At 39.8% G+C, this 17,107-nt stretch overlaps 5 protein-coding genes across 8 annotated transcripts in view; 3 read left to right on the forward strand and 2 right to left on the reverse strand.

Annotated features, from left to right (window-relative positions):
- The first annotated feature begins 243 nt into the window (after positions 1-243).
- On the forward strand, positions 244-1,042 carry LOC104810448. The gene is made up of 3 exons (XM_010536753.2): positions 244-532; positions 616-732; positions 814-1,042. Exons 1-3 carry the CDS (start codon positions 269-271, stop codon positions 1,039-1,041), a joined length of 609 nt encoding a protein of 202 aa, XP_010535055.1. The 5' UTR covers positions 244-268; the 3' UTR covers position 1,042.
- On the reverse strand, positions 841-4,729 carry LOC104810447. 3 transcript variants are annotated; one of them, XR_771294.2, is made up of 9 exons: positions 4,193-4,729; positions 3,449-3,634; positions 3,103-3,284; positions 2,853-2,998; positions 2,488-2,767; positions 2,081-2,398; positions 1,735-1,992; positions 1,364-1,570; positions 841-1,134 (listed from the first exon to the last, which is right to left on the reverse strand). XR_771294.2 is itself a non-coding variant. In XM_010536752.2 (7 exons), exons 1-7 carry the CDS (start codon positions 4,551-4,553, stop codon positions 1,744-1,746), a joined length of 1,722 nt encoding a protein of 573 aa, XP_010535054.1. In that variant the 5' UTR covers positions 4,554-4,729; the 3' UTR covers positions 1,632-1,743. The 3 variants fall into 3 exon arrangements, 1 of the variants encoding a protein (XP_010535054.1); XR_771295.2 differs by having other exon boundaries at positions 841-1,200; XM_010536752.2 differs by lacking the exons at positions 841-1,134; positions 1,364-1,570 and having other exon boundaries at positions 1,632-1,992.
- Positions 4,730-7,672: 2,943 nt separating this feature from the next.
- On the forward strand, positions 7,673-9,234 carry LOC104810449 (ras-related protein RABA1f). The gene is made up of 2 exons (XM_010536755.1): positions 7,673-8,119; positions 8,529-9,234. Exons 1-2 carry the CDS (start codon positions 7,899-7,901, stop codon positions 8,959-8,961), a joined length of 654 nt encoding a protein of 217 aa, XP_010535057.1. The 5' UTR covers positions 7,673-7,898; the 3' UTR covers positions 8,962-9,234.
- Positions 9,235-9,450: 216 nt separating this feature from the next.
- Positions 9,451-12,882, reverse strand: LOC104810450. Its single transcript, XM_010536756.1, has 7 exons — positions 12,778-12,882; positions 12,455-12,523; positions 10,778-11,468; positions 10,384-10,676; positions 10,197-10,295; positions 9,928-10,077; positions 9,451-9,832 (listed from the first exon to the last, which is right to left on the reverse strand). The coding sequence occupies exons 3-7, from the start codon at positions 11,442-11,444 to the stop codon at positions 9,701-9,703; spliced, it is 1,341 nt and encodes a 446-aa protein (XP_010535058.1). The 5' UTR covers positions 11,445-11,468; positions 12,455-12,523; positions 12,778-12,882; the 3' UTR covers positions 9,451-9,700.
- Positions 12,883-15,050: 2,168 nt separating this feature from the next.
- LOC104810451 (RNA exonuclease 4) overlaps positions 15,051-17,107 on the forward strand; it is a 2,635-nt gene continuing 578 nt past the window's right edge. The window contains exons 1-8 of one of the 2 annotated variants that reach the window (XM_019202221.1): positions 15,051-15,201; positions 15,292-15,376; positions 15,488-15,566; positions 16,032-16,113; positions 16,348-16,456; positions 16,600-16,688; positions 16,823-16,887; positions 16,985-17,102. In XM_019202221.1, the coding sequence (XP_019057766.1) occupies positions 15,115-15,201; positions 15,292-15,376; positions 15,488-15,566; positions 16,032-16,113; positions 16,348-16,456; positions 16,600-16,688; positions 16,823-16,887; positions 16,985-17,102 (714 nt within the window). In that variant the 5' untranslated portion in view covers positions 15,051-15,114. The remainder of the gene's footprint in view (positions 15,202-15,291; positions 15,377-15,487; positions 15,567-16,031; positions 16,114-16,347; positions 16,457-16,599; positions 16,689-16,822; positions 16,888-16,984; positions 17,103-17,107) is intronic. The other variant, XM_010536759.2, reaches the window with a different exon arrangement.

Consider the following 17,107-nt stretch of genomic DNA (forward strand, 5'->3'; position numbering starts at 1 on the left):
TGTCTCACATCCCCCCCCCCCCCCGTCTGGGACCGGGTATCTCTTCTTCTCCTCGTCACCTCAAGGAAAGTTCATTCACAGTTCTGAGATTTTCTCCACCGTTTAGAACAAAAGCTCCCAACTTTCTTTCATTTTCCCATCTGGGTACATGTTTTTCCTCTCACTAGCGCCAAAATCATCACGACCCATTTTCTGAAAATCTTGCATAGATTCAGAGTTGTTACAGGGACTGGAATTGGAACAGTGATCGTTGGAGTTCTCTTACAAGATGGATTTATTAAGAGGTGTGGCACAAGAAGGCGACTCTGAGAAGACTACTTGCAGTGATCTCAATGGTGGGGTCGGTCAATCAAGAAACTTGCCATTGAATTACATTCCCATTGGTAACCCCGAAGAAGAGGAGGGATACTCTCTGCCAACGGTAGGAGAAAACGTTAACGATCCAAGACCATGGAGTGGGTTCTTGTCTGATCCGAGCATGAACTACCCTTTGTTTTCGGGTGGATTGTATTACCAACTGCCCTTTCCAGTGGTAAGAGAGGACGACTCTGCAGTTTCACTGAGATTCTGCTTTTATCTAGTGTTAGCCTCAATGGTTGTTTCTTCATTTGGCAGGTGGGTTTCCCATTGGTGAGTTGTTCACCACCATCATCATCACCATCATCTCTGATGGGATCCTCCTCCAAGGATCCTACTCCAAGGAGCCCCCTTCAAACCAAGTCACCAGATCAGGTATCTTTCCTTTCTCCACGTGCAGTTTTGTTGATTGTTTCATCATATGCCTGATCCTCGGCTTGTTTTGAAATGTGTCAGAAAGCTGGTAAGAAGAGGCCATATCCATTCTTCGACTCAGTCATATCAGATTCCAAAGAGGCAAAACGGATGCACAGGTCAGGTCCAGACAGTGGTTTGGTTTTGTTTGGTTTGGACAATGTGGCTGAAATACACAAGTTCGGTTTTTGCTATGAAGTCATAAGCTTTAACTTCTCTGTTGCAGAGACGGTGTTTCGAGCTCAACTTCAGCTTCAGAATCGAATGTAAACAGAAAGAACGAGGGGTCTAATGAGACTGTTGCTAGGGATTTTCTCTCGTTATCATCTCCTCCTCCTCTTCCTCCTCTTCCTCCTCCTCCTCCTGCAGTAAGAACATCATCCACAATCTCAAGTTTCGGACATCCAAAACCAGCAGCCTCAATCCAGCCTACGAAATTGGGACGGTTTATTGCACGGCGTAACCAGGTAAGCCTAAAGAAAATCTCCAGTATCCTCCTCATAGAAACATGTTGTACGATGATAAAGGAGAGATTTCTATCGTTTTTTTTTGTTAAATAGATGGCAGCAAATAGAGAAGCAAGAGAGCAAACCTTTGTACAGGGATCCAACAGACAGAGTCAGCAGCCCGTATGCCGTTACCACAACTTCTTTCCACCAGCTACACAGCAAAGGCAATCACGAACGAGCCACTCTAATGGAAGTGAAGAAAGTTTGGATCTTGAGCTGAGGTTGAGACCGAGTGAGCCAAGTGGAAGGTGACAAGACACAGTAACTCCAACACCGAAGCCAGTTCCATTCTGTTTCTTAGCTTTTGGTTAGTTTTCTTTTCATGAGAATGTACATTCGGAAGAAATAACAAAACAGGAAAGAGCATATCATTCATTCCACAAACAAATCTCGATTCTTATAGTTTCGACAACCTCTCAACTTTGTCCGACATAAACCCATTACAAAAACGTACCTGAATGATCTATGACCAGCTGAACCAGAAGTCGAGAATGTAGACCAGACCCAGGGAGAAAGGATAGAGCAGGTAAGCTATGAAGCATGTCCAGAGAGGGTAGGTTGTGCGGAAGCTAGCAAAGCCGCCCATCACAAGGCAAACGATGAGAATTACCAGCACCTCAGATGAGAAGTTCCATGTCAGCTCTCGGGCATAAACCAGAGCTAAGAAAACCGAGAGGCAGAGTATGTTGTTCATCGTCACGCCACCACAGAGCTGCTCAAGAGAAACAATACCAGAAAGTTTAAGAAGTAGACGAAGTAGATGACGAAGAAATATTGGTTGGAGAATTCATGACACAGACCTCAGAGAATGTTAATGAGGCGGTTCTGATCTTCTTGCGGGAGGAGAAGATGATTGCAGACACGGCTTCACTCGAATTGGTGGCCAAAGGCAAGGCAATGAACGAGATGAAGAAAGACGGGATCTTTGTTGCTACGGAGAAGTTTTGAACAGTATCAACAAGTGGATCAGCGAAAGCAGCGGCAATGGCAGTCCCCAAAAGCAGCATCAGAACTGCTTTAATGGTGACTGATTTCGGGTCTGCAACATGAACAACATCCTCCTCGTCATTCTCCTCGTTCTCCTCTGCATTCAACAGAGCGTGCTCTCTCATTGTTTGCTGCAAAGATAGACGAGATTATGCATTACCTTAGAGATAATTCATCCATCAGTGTTTAGCCATCACATTGTGTGTGTGTATATATACACCTGGTGATAATTATCAATAAACTTCATTGTTCGAGGACCGGCATCACGACCGGCTGGACCGCCTTCTCTCATTGCTTCGATGAGCCAGCGTTTGATACCATGGACAAACTCATCCTGGTCAACACGCTCATCCAGAGACTTGTCGAAATCTTGGAGGACTTTTCCCACAGCATCGTCCTTGTCGAGATCTATTTCCTCGAAACGAATCCCTATGATGAGTGCTTTTAGTTCAGGAGCTGACAGGAATCCGTCTTTGTTCTCATCGATTGTATCAAACAACCTACAGAGACGGAAGTGGGGACATGATGAAGCAGAAGATAGCGCCCAAATAAGTCGTTCTCCATGTAAAGAACAAGAAGACTCACTTTCGAATGACATGATCATTGGGTTCACCATTGTCATTGAGAAGCCTTCCCAAAGCATGTCGTTTCAAATGTCTTAGAATTCCCGATATTACGTGCTTGTGCTTCACAAAAGCAAGTCTCCTCCTTTGGATCCATGGTTGGAAGACCTGGATTACGCTCAAAAGGAAATTCAAATCAAAGTTGGTAGATTGTCTATGGATGGTCAAGACATATCATGAAATGTTTTGTCATGAGGGGAGCTTTATGTTACCTGATATACACAATAAGCGATCAACATTGTAACGGAGATGATAAGAGCAAGCAACACGGCCAAGTGTCTTCCAGAGGTTGAGTTCATGATCTGTGGGAACTGGACAATGATGAACGGGATCACTGATATAGCCATGATCCTTGCAGCATAGCTGGTCCATATATCAACTGTAACACCAGAACCTATGGACAAAAACATAGCGCATACAGTAAGAAACCATCACGTAAAACTATCAACTTCCCCCCTTTTTTTGCATTTTTCCTTCGGTTTCCATACAAACAGAGAACCATGAAAGTATATGACCAATTGATCAGACAAAAGACAGCAAAGTAAGAACTGTTGTTACCTGTTAAGTGGAAGCCCTTTGTGTCCTGACCGTTTACAGCGATCGAATCCCGAAGGTCACACTTGCCAACCACAGTGCAAGTTCCCCATATGACAGTGAGGAGCATAACTGTTGAACCAGCGAGCAAACCCATCCCGACCGAGACCTGACTCTGGGCGGTTTCCGGGGTTCCAGAAAGTCCCGAAACTGATCATTCACAAGAATCAAACCAAATGTGTCAGATCCAAATACAGACATACATGGATTAAGGATAAGGTACAGAAAGGAAGAGGAACACACTACTTCAGTAAGACAAAGGACAAGACAAACAAAGATGAAACAATGACAGGTGAATGAAAGATTCATGTGGTCTTCACTGCTACTTGTATCAGCATCACTCCTCAGGATTGATTCACTGTGCCGAACAAAATTCCTAGACAATAGGAATAAAAGATTCAGTCTTTCAAAATCATGCCCCCTCTCATCAAGATCCGACAACGTTCGTTTGTTTTCCACCAACCAATTTTCAACTTTGCTAGCAAGTTCACTAGAAATTCCATAAATCCATTGTCAGATCCAAGAGCAAACAGATTCTCCACTAAATTCACAGCCTTTACTCCAAAACAATCATTTTCTCGTTCAGTAAACTTCGATTCTGTAGCCCAGAGCTCATCCAACACGCAGATCGAAGATTCAAGAATCAAAACATGATATCTCAGTATCAAATTCAGGTTTCAGAACAAAAATCCAAACTTTTTCACATACCCAGAATGAGCATAGCATCGGGAAGCGCCCCGAGGATTGGGAGAAACAACCCACCAACGATTCCAGGGCCAAGGATCTCAAGGAGAAGCTCACTGCCATTGGAGAGGTACTTCGCGGCAGTGAACATCAAGAACCCGTAGACGATGATGAGGAACACGTTACCGAGAGCTGTCTTAGTACAGGGCATGAACCCGTACGTCTGCTCACAAGCTTCCTCCTCCGCCGGAGCCGAGACCACCGTCTCGATGATTGAACCTCCATCGTAGACTAGACCCGTAGACGACGGACGTGCGGTGATGAAGCGGCCGTACGCGGCGGAGGAGCAGAGGACGAGGAGGAAGAGGAGTGATCTGGATATCATGGTTGGTAATGGAATTATTGGGCAAGTTTCATGGAGATAACGTAGGATTGTGGATGAGCATATATATATACACACGTATATAGATGTGTATATAAGTTGTAGAGATTTGATATAAACAGAGGACGCGAGAAAGCGAGGGGAAGATGGAGAAGGGGAAAGAAGATGAAAAGAGAGAAATTTGGCGACACTAAAAACAGTTTATTCTTGTTAGTAATAAAAATAATTTCCCATTTATCTAAATGAATTTAAATGCTTGTATTTCAATTCATTATAAGATGTAAATTGAAAACAATAATAGTAAGTGAATTGAATTGTATGATGATGATGTGTGTATGTATATATATATATATCTTTGGTTATGAAAATGCAGGTTGTTATAATTAAAAAAAAAAGGAAAATGACAAAAACCCACACAGATTATAACAAATGTGTAAAATTAGTACATCAATTTTTGATTTGACAAAATCTCCCACCCGATTTTAAAATTTCCCGTTTTCCACCACCGATTATTCCTTAAATTTCCAATCAACACATGGAAGGGATTTGATCGTGCCACATCAGCATCCCATTGTTTATGTGGCCTGACACATCTGTAAAAATGTCACGTCAGGTGACACGTAATTAGTACTGTCAGCAATTCCGATTAATTAAATCGGTTAATTTAACCGATCCGGTTTACTGTAAACCGAAATTTTTTTAAATCGAAATTTGGGACTTAGGGTTTCGTTCGAAACCCTAAATCAGAATGTGCATTTCCTTTGTCTCCTCTCCACTCCTCTGTCTCCTCTTCTTTCCTCTCCTCGCGTGAGAAGATCGCTGTCAGAGACGAGCTCCGGTGAGACGAACGAGCTCCGGCGTAGCTCCGGCATGGCTCCAGCGTAGCTCCGGCATGGGTGATAGTCGTCTTGGTGGTTCCTGCGAAAGTGTCATTCTCTCGGTGGTTTGCTCGTGGTCCAGGCTCCATTTTCGGCTGTGCTCCAGATTCGGTTGTGCTCCAGTTTCGCTCTTGCTCTAGTTTCGGCATTGCTCCTGCTCCAGTTTCGCTGCTTCTGTGGTTTGTGGTGCTCCACTTGGTCTACTGCTCTCGATGGTTCAGGGTGTTCGTCGTTCTTCGGTGGTTCGCTCCTTCTCCTGGGTCGATACTTGTCTCGATGGGTTACAGTATTCGTGTTTCTCTAGCTCTAGGGTCGGTGCTCCAAACTTCTGCAAGATGAGGTAAGTTTTCTGGGTTATAACACTTAGTTTGTTCGTAAGAGTTAATACTTTGATTGTTGTAGAAGAAGAAAGTTAAGATTTAGTTTTGAAATTGTATGCAGCTGGATTCAGATTAACTTTTACATGGGTGGTTTTATGGAAGAAGTGAATAGCAAAAGTTATTACCTAGGTGGGTTAGTTGAGAGATGTATTTGGTTTGATTCGGATACTCTGTGCTGGTTCACTTTTGAAGAATTTGTCAAATCTCGTAAGATAGGTTCTCCAATAAGAGAAATGTGGTATAAGTTGGCAAGAGAGCCTCTAGAAAACAAAATAAGGGTTAGGAAAGAGATTGTGGACAGTGAAATATGTGAAATGTGTGAAATGGCAAGAAGATATGGTAGTTTGGATGTTTTTATCGACCACCAAGAGATAGAGCCAAATGTAGAACCTCGTCCCCGACTTACTTGAGAAAATTCAGCTGCTGAGGGTAGTGAGATTAATGATTCATTGTCAGATGAATGTTGGTATAGTGATAATGATATTGGAGAGTTTGATGATTTTGATTTTGATGGTGATGATTTTGTTGAAGAAGTCCCCTGTGGTCCGGTTGGTGATGATGATAGAGATGAGTGGAAGGAGGATAATGGTGATAGCTCGTCTGACGAGTATATAGATAGTGATGGGAATATCCCACCAACCCCGGAAAACACAGATGAAGAATGGGAGAACTTTGATAATCCACCAAGAAGACAAGCTTCAACTTTTCCCTCAAATGATTTTTTATATCTTGGGAGAACTTTCAACTCAGGGGACGAGTTTAAGAAAGCTTTGTTTGACTATGTGTTGGACAATGCGTCAAATTGCAAGGTTGTATGCAGACAGAATTAGAACAGAGTTGGCCTTCACAGCTGAAAAAATGCAGATTGACATTCAAAGATCGTATGGTTTGACGGTCACTCTTAGCAAATGTTTTAAGGCAAGACGTATTGCATTGAAAATGGTGATGGAAGATCCTCAAATCCAGTTTAAGAAGTTATGGAACTATGAGTTAGAGCTGAATAGGTCAAATCCAAATACCACAACGGAAATCGGATTAGCTAAGTGTTGAAGCGTCAGGGAGTATTCGACCGTTTCTATGTGAGTTTCGGAGTGCTGCGAGAGTCGTGGAAAGCACACTGTCGTCCCATTATTGGTTTGGATGGCTGTTTTTTGAAATGGGAGATGAAGGGTGAACTACTAGCTGCTGTTGGAAGGGATGGCAATGACAACATGTTTCCTATTGCTTGGGCAGTTGTACGTATCGAAGATACAGATACATGGACCAGGTTTGTCAAGAAATTACGATTAGATTTGGGATTAGATGATGAAAGGGGGCTGACTATAATGTTCGACAAGCAAAAGGTAATTGATATATGATTCTTTTCTAAAAGTACATATTATTTACTCTTCGAAATATCTCGTAAAATGCTAATTTCAAAAAGAAATTCAAGGATCTTGAGTTGAAACTGCTGTTATGGAAGGCTGCAAAATGCTACCTCGTACGTGAGTTCGAAGGATACGCCATTGACATTAGAAGGTACAATCCATTGGCGTATGAAGCATTTATGCGGGCTAATCCTAGGAGGTAGTGTCGGGCATTTTTTAATCCTGAGTCGCGTTGCAATGCAGTCCAAAACAATTTATCGGAGAGTTTTAATGGTTCGATCAGAAATGTCCGACTAGGGCCAATAATTGACAAATAGGGGATATGGGCAAAATAAAGAGGTTGTTTGTGAGGGCAATGTGTGGTGGGCCCAAAATCAGATCCGGTCCACTACCCTACAAGTTTCAATAATTTAAAATTTAGCCCCTCACATTTTGTTTTTTCAATCAGGCCCCAATCTCAACCCGTAATTTTCTGTCAGTTTCCATCATTTTTCCGTTGGCAGCAAAAATGCTAAACCCCAATCTCACGCAACCCGACCCGACCTCCGCGATTTTCATCCATTAGCATCATCTCCCCACAAAATTTTGAATCTCTCTCTCTCTCTCTCTCTCTCTCTCGTTTGTTCTCTCTACCGTTCGTCCGTACGTTCATGCCACCGATTTCCTGAATCTCCGATTCATTATTTTCCCGAACGAGAGCTTCTGATCGGAGAGAACCTGACAATGGCGGCGTATAGAGCAGATGATGATTACGATTACCTCTTCAAGGTTGTTTTGATAGGAGATTCCGGCGTTGGAAAATCTAATTTACTCTCTCGATTCACGCGCAACGAGTTCAGCCTCGAATCCAAATCCACCATTGGAGTCGAATTCGCCACCCGAAGCATCCGTGTCGATGATAAGATCGTCAAGGCCCAGATTTGGGACACCGCTGGTCAGGAGAGGTATACCATTTGAAAGATCTCTTCTCGGTTTCGCGTTTTTCCTATGTTCGTGTCCGGATTTTGGCTTTTTAGTTTTCGATTGCAATGGTCATGGAGGAATTGTAGGACCCAAATCGAGATTTCGTCATTTGCTGTTTGCCTTTTTCCCAAAGTTTCCGTTTTTTTAACTTTTGCTTCATAGTACGAGACGTTTCCGAATTAGGTTTGAGGGGTAAACAATTTTTTTCTTTGGATTTGAGTTTTCTGGTGAATCGAGGTCGATGTGTATCAAAAACCAGCTCAATATATGAACTTGCTGATCTTTTTCTCTGTAAAGAATCAAATTCTGGATCTTCAATTTGGCATTTTAAGCTTAATGCAACGATCTCTTCCTGTTTCAATCTTGTCACCATTTGCGTTGAATTTGAAGATACCGAGCGATCACAAGCGCATACTACAGAGGAGCAGTGGGAGCTTTGCTTGTGTATGATGTCACAAGGCATGTAACGTTTGAGAACGTGGAGAGATGGTTGAAGGAGCTTAGAGATCACACGGACTCGAACATCGTGATCATGCTCGTCGGTAACAAGGCAGATCTCCGCCATCTACGAGCCGTCTCCACCGAGGACGCAAAGGCATTTGCAGAAAGAGAGAACACTTTCTTCATGGAGACATCAGCCCTCGAGTCAATGAACGTGGAGAACGCTTTCACGGAGGTGCTTTCTCAAATATACCGTGTGGTGAGCCGGAAAGCGCTGGACATAGGAGATGACCCGGCTGCTCTTCCCAAGGGACAGACCATCAATGTCGGGTCCAAGGACGATGTCTCTGCCATCAAGAAGGTCGGTTGCTGCTCAAGTTGATGTCTGAACCTTTGGAATCTATGTTTCTACAGCTGGGTCGTCTGTCATTTTCTCTGGTAATATCTTTCTGTTTCTTGGACTCTTAGGGTTTTTCTCTTCCCCCCTAAAGATTGATCCATACTCTGGAGTAGGAGGACAACTCATCTTTTCGATTGTTCTTCTTCTACTAAATAGATTCTCCCTTCTGTTGTTCTTTTTTGTTCTCCCCTGTTTTTGGTGTCAAGTTCCTCGAAAACTCTGGATTCTATATATAAATATATTCAGTTCCTGCAATAGTTTCCCCAACTCTTCTTTTATAGCGGATGAATCTGGTCAAATGTTTACCTACGAAGACATTTGGGTTCAACATTCGGGCCTCTTCTGCATTCCGACCACATCCTAAATCTGGAACAATGCCCAACACGATGCTAAGTTGCTAATGATGATGTGGATCTGGAAACTATTTCAAAGAATGGAACAAGAAGGAAGAAGAAGAAGAGGGCATAGAAGAAACATCAAAAGAAAGAGGTCACTAACAGCAACAGAGCAACCAAAAATGTACAAAGAACCAAAGACTCTGTACAATTCTTTCCTAGACACCGAGTCAAGAAAACAAATGTTTTTTACACAAATCACAAATTTACAGATTTAAGTGGCAGCAGAAATACCCGACTTCGTTCTCTTTCTTTCGGTTCTTTCTTATATATATGTGAACTAATAGATAAACCATCCATTGTACCACTTCCTATACCTCATCCTTTTACATGGCAATGGCTTCGGATTTGCAGATGGGGCAAACGTTCTTCACAAACAGCCACTTCTTCAAGCAGTCTGCATGGTACTCGTGCCCGCAATCAAGGGTCCCGATCTTCTCTTGGTTCATGTAGCCTTCCTGTCATTGCCCAATTAAAAAGCAAGAGACTTTTTAGCTCTAAGTTATGTTTGGAGAGTGAATATGAATAGGTTCTTCTCTTCAGATTCTGTCACCTGGCATATTGTGCAAGAATCTGTAGGTGTAGCCTCCTCCAGTTTGATTTGAGCCGATACATAGGTCCTTGTCTTCAGATCTTTGTGAATTTTTTCCTCTGACAAACCAGTTTTCACTGTTCCAATACGCTCACTCAACGCCAGAAGCTCCTGTCACCCATTTTACTATTAACTATCTCTACACAAGCAGAGAATCAAGTATATGCTTATCATAGATACATGCACGGTTATATATCTATGGATATGGTTAAGAAATATCATGAATTCACCTCATAAGACATGTCCTCTATGTCCAAGCGCATGTCTCTATGATGATCGATGTAATTTCCAGCATCGTAGAAATCTCCTACCTCCAACAGCGCAACTTCCTACACATAAACATAACAAAAGATTGGTGAAAGCACAATCCTGGAAACAACAACACTGCAGATGAACCAAAATGCCCAAAAACATTACATCAGCCGGCATGACTCTGAGGTGAGGGAATCCACGTTGTCTGAGACTGAGAGGTGCTTCAGTCCTAAGCCCAGCTGGTTGAACAGGTCTCACATGAGTTGAACCCATCTCTGTATGAACTCTGTATGCAGCCATAGCCATGGGAGGGTACACTGTGGCATTATGGCCTCTCACTCCTTGAATAGGAGACCACAACGATGGGTGATGATTAAAATAGTGATGCCTAGGATTTAGTGGAGAAGGATAAATGAATGCTGCAGGGTTTCTGCTACCAGACTCTCTTGAACCAGAGCCTGAAAAGATCATTTAAAGTGAAGACATTAGATTTGAAACTTGAAAGTCACAAGAATCTAAAGAGAGTCAGGCTAAAATCTGAGAGGATAAGCGATGGTACCAGGCATATAAGGCACAGAAGGAGCCTGGGACCAAGGCAAAGGCGATCCATCAGATCTACCATTACTCATCTGATGCTGGTCGAACCAGACAGACCCTGGCAGTGGGAAAGGCTGACCTGCATAGTTTCCTTGAATAAAGCTGTTCTGACCACGAGAGAGAACAGGATCCATGGTAGCAGCTCCTGTTCTACTCCTACCATTCCACCAAAACTGAGGCAAAGAGAAAGGCACTGTCTCGGTTGTACTTAAAGGAGCTGGTACGCTATTTAAATACTGAGAATTCCCAGGTGTTCCTTCCGCATTCTTCCTTTTATACGGCCCGCTTGTGTGATCCGTAAAGTGGGCATTCCTCTCGTATTCATCGGAAGTTACTCCAACCATGCCATGACTGCTAGAAGATGGCAAATGATTTGGTGGTGCATGGAAAGCCACATAAGGGGGATAAAAATTCAGTGCACTGTGTTGAGGAATCCCATAGAACATCGTGCCGTCGTAGGGCTCTGGCTGAGGATGAGCTTCTAGATTTGGAATATTTCCAGCAGCCGGGATCACACCAGGGATATCAGGTTGAGGAAAGCTGCCTAAAAAGATGCAAGGCTCTGGTTGCACATAGCCTTGAGACTGCTGTTGCATTTCTAAATCAACCATTATATTTCTTTGTCCCATACTGCTTGCGGTGGTAGATAAACCCTGATAGTTGACCAGAAAACATCAACAACGAGTACCATGACGCAACAAATATACGGACAAAAGAAATAACTAGTAAGCCAATTAAGATTACAACCAGACCTGATCTTAAAACTAATGACCACACCAATGGGTACTGTTTCCTCCACCTGTCCATGAACAGGTGAAGGCACACACACCAAAAGGAATACTCGTCGAAGACAGACCTACACATCTATCTGCTCCATTTTTGGAAAAAATTTCAATTTCCAGAGCTAACAACTAATCAAATCACACATAACACGTTTCAGAAACCAAAAAGAGTAGAAAAGAGAGCTTCTTTACACTAGACAGATACAGTTGTTTATTGAAGAACCATCCAACATTCAACAGTAATTTTTCCTTCTTGCCAAATTCGGATAACCGGTGGGGAGGGCACGCCACTAATGACCTGAATTACATCTCGGCCCGATACTGAAACTAATGATAACTAACATGAATGGAACTCTGACCCTTGAATGCTTGTTGGCCAGCACAATCACATGAAAACAGAAGATTCATCAAAAAGCAGACCCGATATGTCATCTCCTAATTCGGAAAAATACGTTCCCAGAGCATTTTAGACATGATCCTACATTACGAAATCCGATAAAACCGTATCCATGGAATACACATTGGTCATACAAGCTCACGGAAGAATGGTAAAGCCTGGAACTTTTCAGAGAGGAACTCAACTTTCTAGCATAAAAAATCAAAGGGAAACCAAAAAAACCCAGGAGTCCTCAATTCTGCAACCTAAAAACAAATAAAAAAAAATTCTTCCGATTTCTTTATACTTTTTCCCAGACCAAGAATTTTCTCAGAAGCCAAACAGTGTTATCTAGAAAACCCATCTCTTCTGTAGCCAAAGAGAAAAGGGAAAATTACGTCAAACCAAAATCAGAGGGAAAACCCTATTCTCAGGAGGCAATATGCAATAGCAATGCAAATAAATTTCTGAAAATACTAACATTAAGATTGGAAAGCTCCCAAATTTCAGCGATTGCGAGACGGATAGAGGCTTGTATTCCGAAAACTCCCTGCAGCAAAAGAAAAAAACAAAACTGAAAACAATTAATAAACTTTTAACAATCTAGAAGATCGAGAGAGATTGAACCCAAATCCTGAGAATCCCATAACAATGCAATTCTTCAGTTACCCACAAAAGAAAAGTTCAAAATCACCGGAAAAAAACCAACAAAAACGAAGAAATTCGAGGAAAAAAGGGACCAGGACAGTGGGAACTGAAAGCTGGAGAATCCGATTACTGCGATGATTAAAAGGGATAAATCACCTGATTATCGAGGCTTAATCAAGAAGAGAGATCCAAGAACCAGAGAAAGGGATGAGAGAGGGGATGAAGAAGAAGGTGATGGGAGGTTTTGTTTTCCTCTTTTCCCCACTTTCTTTTTTATTCGTTTTTTTTCCTCATCTTTTTCTCGATTTATTTTTTTTTTCCCTATTTTGGATTTTTCTTCATAAAAAAAATAAATAAATCCCCTAATTATAGAGCCAAAACGACACCGTATTCTCGGTGGGATCTTATTTTCCGCGTACCTCATTGATCCCCTGAGATTCTTTATGCCCTCTCATTTTAATTTAATCACAGCTCTTATGCTATAATTTTCATATCACTCTAATCACTACAGAAATCCTTATTTAATTAATTAATTAATTAATTAATTAATTATCAACTTTAATTATATAATTTATCTTTTAAAAGCATTGTCAACCATTGAATACGCCTGTTTAATTTTATTATTAGGATATCCGAACTCGAATTCAAATCCGATGGATTACATATTTTAAAATCCAAAGTCGAATTTACTCAAATTACTTAACCCGCGAGATAATTTTGGAATATCCGTACTTGAATCCGACGGATTTTCACTATATTTTAATAAAAAAAATTATAAACGCATAAATTAAAAATATTTATATTTAGAATAACTACATCATAAAATGATAGCTTTTATATAGATAAATATAAAATTAACTAGATAATTAATAGATATATTTATAATTTTCTAATAATTTAAATATATAATAGTTATTTTGTATTATTGAGATAACAATAATTATTCGATCTAAAAATATGAATCCAAACTTAAATTTCGGATTTTAGATATTTTAAAATCCAATCTCTATCTCATCGCAAAAGATTGATATTAGATTTTTATATACACAACATTAGAATTGGGATGGATACCAAAATTAAGGGTAATTTTGCCAATAACTACTAATAACCGAATCATATATATCGATATAGATATGTCCCCATGTGCTTTGTATGGCTGAACCTGCATGTTACCTAATTATGCCCAATAAATTATTTAAAAATTTCCGGTTAACTAAAAGAAAAATATTATAGCAAATTAAAAATGAACCGACCCTATCTAATACTAACTTTTGTCAAACCCGAAATTAAAATATAATATCATATGATTATGAAAACAATTAAATAATAAATAAAGTCTTTTATCTCGTATGGACATAACATAATTTGATTTAAATTAATTTCGTATTTATTAATTCTCTAATTTTTTTATAATACAAAAATTTAACATATTTTCAATTCAACTATATATACCACAAAATCGGAAGAATATGGGTGAATATCTTCTTAAATAGAATTTCGAATCTAAAATAAAAAAATATTTTTACCTCATCTTGGTTAAATCATCCAATCTTGAATTTTTTTTATATATTATAATTTATATATTAGTTTATTATAGATATAAATATTCATCTTATTCGGATTCTATTTTTATAAATTGGTATTTAACTTGTGATCAAACTAATGGAAAATGAATTCTATCTGTATTTATATAGAATGCTGATTTTTTTTAATCGATCTTGACTATACAAAGTTAATCCATATATAGGAGTGGAAAAAATTAATATATAATTAAATTTTTATGAGAATGATTAAGCTTTATTAAGCAAGAAAATGGAAACTAGGCAATTTTGGGCTTCATAAGCAATAATATTGAAAAAAACCGATTCGTCCGATCCTAACTATATGTATAATAGTATGATTAGGAACTTTAAATGATAAATTAATCCGTCAATGATGCAAAGGATCATCATCATGATCATGATCATGATCATCATCATCATATTTTTATAAAGGTAAGGTACATGAAACAAATTCGGAGTAAGTTGAGATTTATAAAATGTAGAAGAATAATATGCATATTTTATGTAGATTTATTCAAATTAAGTATAAAGAGATGTGATGGTTGTTTATATATCTATTTTTCATTATAAGATATCAATTGTTTATAACACTACCTATGATGATCTACCCATTTTCTTAATTTAATCGCATTACCCTTTTTTTAATAGTCTGTCTGGTTATTTTTATTTCGAATCAAATCAAATTATAATAATTTAATTAATTCGACATATACATTATGAACAAATGATGTAATTAATAAAATTAGAATATTGAGTTGAATATAATTAATTCGACATATTCATTATGAACAAAAAATGTACAAACGGGACAGAGAAAACGGCGTCGTTTTAGATGCGTTTAGGTCTAAATCGTTTCTGAGCGGCTTCGAGTCTGAGTTTTTTTCTCTCTGTCGGGGCTTGTCCGTACGTCCGGCGCGAACTGACGAAGAAGATGATTTCTGGTCAGAAGAGGAAGGAGAAGCAGAAGATAAACCCTAAACCCTTGCAGCTAAACCCTAACTGGGCTCTGCTTCAACAAGTTAGTCAATCCTATCTCTTGTTTCTTCTTTCCTTCCAGCTAGGGATTCTGTTCCGCCATTGACTTTGTTAGCTTCTGTTGTTTCTTCAGAAGTTAAAATCCGATGTATATGGCAAGGAAGCTCGAAAAAAACCCTCGAATGGTGAAATCCCAGGAAAACCCAGTTCCTTATTAGGTGATCTTCCAGTGAAAAATTCGAGCTTTTGGCTCTTCCTCTTCGTTAGCTCGTTGAAGTTGAGATTTGTTTTTTTTTCTATCGGTCTTAATTTTCAAATGGATTTTCCAGGGAAACGTAAGGAGAGACCCGATTCTGAGTCCGATGTTCCGAAGGTTAATCCACTAATTCCAGTTAATGACGATTTCAGGTTAGTGCTGTTCTGTTCTTTGAGTTCTCGGACACTGCAGGTCAATGTGTTTTGTTTTCTTGCAATTTGCATGTTAATCTCCTTTGGTTTACATGTTAATTTTCTTTTTCATAAATAGCGGTTTTTTTTTTCTGTTTATAACTGTTGATTGTTAGAGTATGAGTTAGATTCTTGTTGCTTAAACATGGTTTTGAGTCATCATGAGCTTTCACATGGATGGAAGATTGCTCCTACATGTTCAAGTTCCGGGCTTTAATCCTTTGTTTGATAATGAATCATGTTCGAATTCCGAAACAATGGATATTTTGCTTTTGATGATTACATAAGAACTTAAAAAAAAATCATTATCCCTAGTGTAAAAACCTGGTAATGCTGATCAATGAGTCTCTAGGGGAATAGAAAGGTTTGATCTTTTCGCTGTTGCTCCGAGCATTATGTAAATTGAGTTTATCAACCTTCCGGCAGTTTGACAGATGCAGTGGCTATGGACTGCGAAATGGTTGGTATCAGTCAAGGAAACAAAAGTGCTCTCGGACGAGTTACCTTGGTATGAATCAGTTTGTCAATTTTGATCCTTTTTTTTTATCTGGTTTTATTTTTTCAATAAAAATTGGTTTAGTTTTTTAGGATCTTGATGACGAATTTTGCGTTTCGGTTTCATCTTTTGGCCGTCATTCATCTTTCGAGATACTTTAAGCTGGTTCTGGTCCCTTGGACAAAGAGATATGTCCTTTGACCATGGCTGTCCTTGATCTTTATATCTCTTCTATGTTATCGGTAGGTAAACAAATGGGGAAATGTTCTGTATGATGAATTTGTCCGACCAGTGGAACGTGTTGTTGACTTCCGTACGCATATTAGCGGGATTCGACCTCGAGATTTGAGAAAAGGTTGGATTTTTCTTTCAAAACTTCTTCCTTTTCAGGCTGATTTACTGATGTACTTGATGGTTTTTCATGATGTACTTCTTTCATAGCTTATCATCTTGTGAATTGACTTCGATATTTCTTGTTTCACCTTTCCATGTTGTCAGCTAAAGATTTCCGGGTTGTGCAGAAGAAAGTAGCAGAATTGATCAAGGGAAGGATTCTCGTGGGACATGCCTTGCACAATGATCTTAAGGTCTTTCGGTCTTGCAAAATGGTCCTCTTCCTATTTAGGGGGCTTCATTGGACTCTGGTTTAATTTAATTTTACAGTGTTACGATTCATTACAAAATCCGGTTTCAACTTTCACACGATTAGACTTTGTAACAGGTTCTGCTTCTGACTCACCCTAAAAAGGACATACGGGACACTTCGGATTATCAGCCCTTTCTCAAGTACTACTATTTTAGCCCTGCTTATGAGTTTGGTTCTTCTACAGGTTCAAACTTTAACCAAGTTCTAATCAACCCAGAATTTTTTTTCCCCGAGCAGGGGAAAGACAAGAAAGTCTCTGAAACACCTTGCAGCCGAGTTTCTTGAAGTCGAGATTCAAAACGGGGAGCACTGCCCAGTGAGTATACAATATGATGGAATCTTTACCATCTTTTGTCTTCC

Source organism: Tarenaya hassleriana, unplaced genomic scaffold, assembly GCF_000463585.1.
Source record: "Tarenaya hassleriana unplaced genomic scaffold, ASM46358v1 Cleome18, whole genome shotgun sequence".
NCBI lineage: Eukaryota > Viridiplantae > Streptophyta > Magnoliopsida > Brassicales > Cleomaceae > Tarenaya > Tarenaya hassleriana.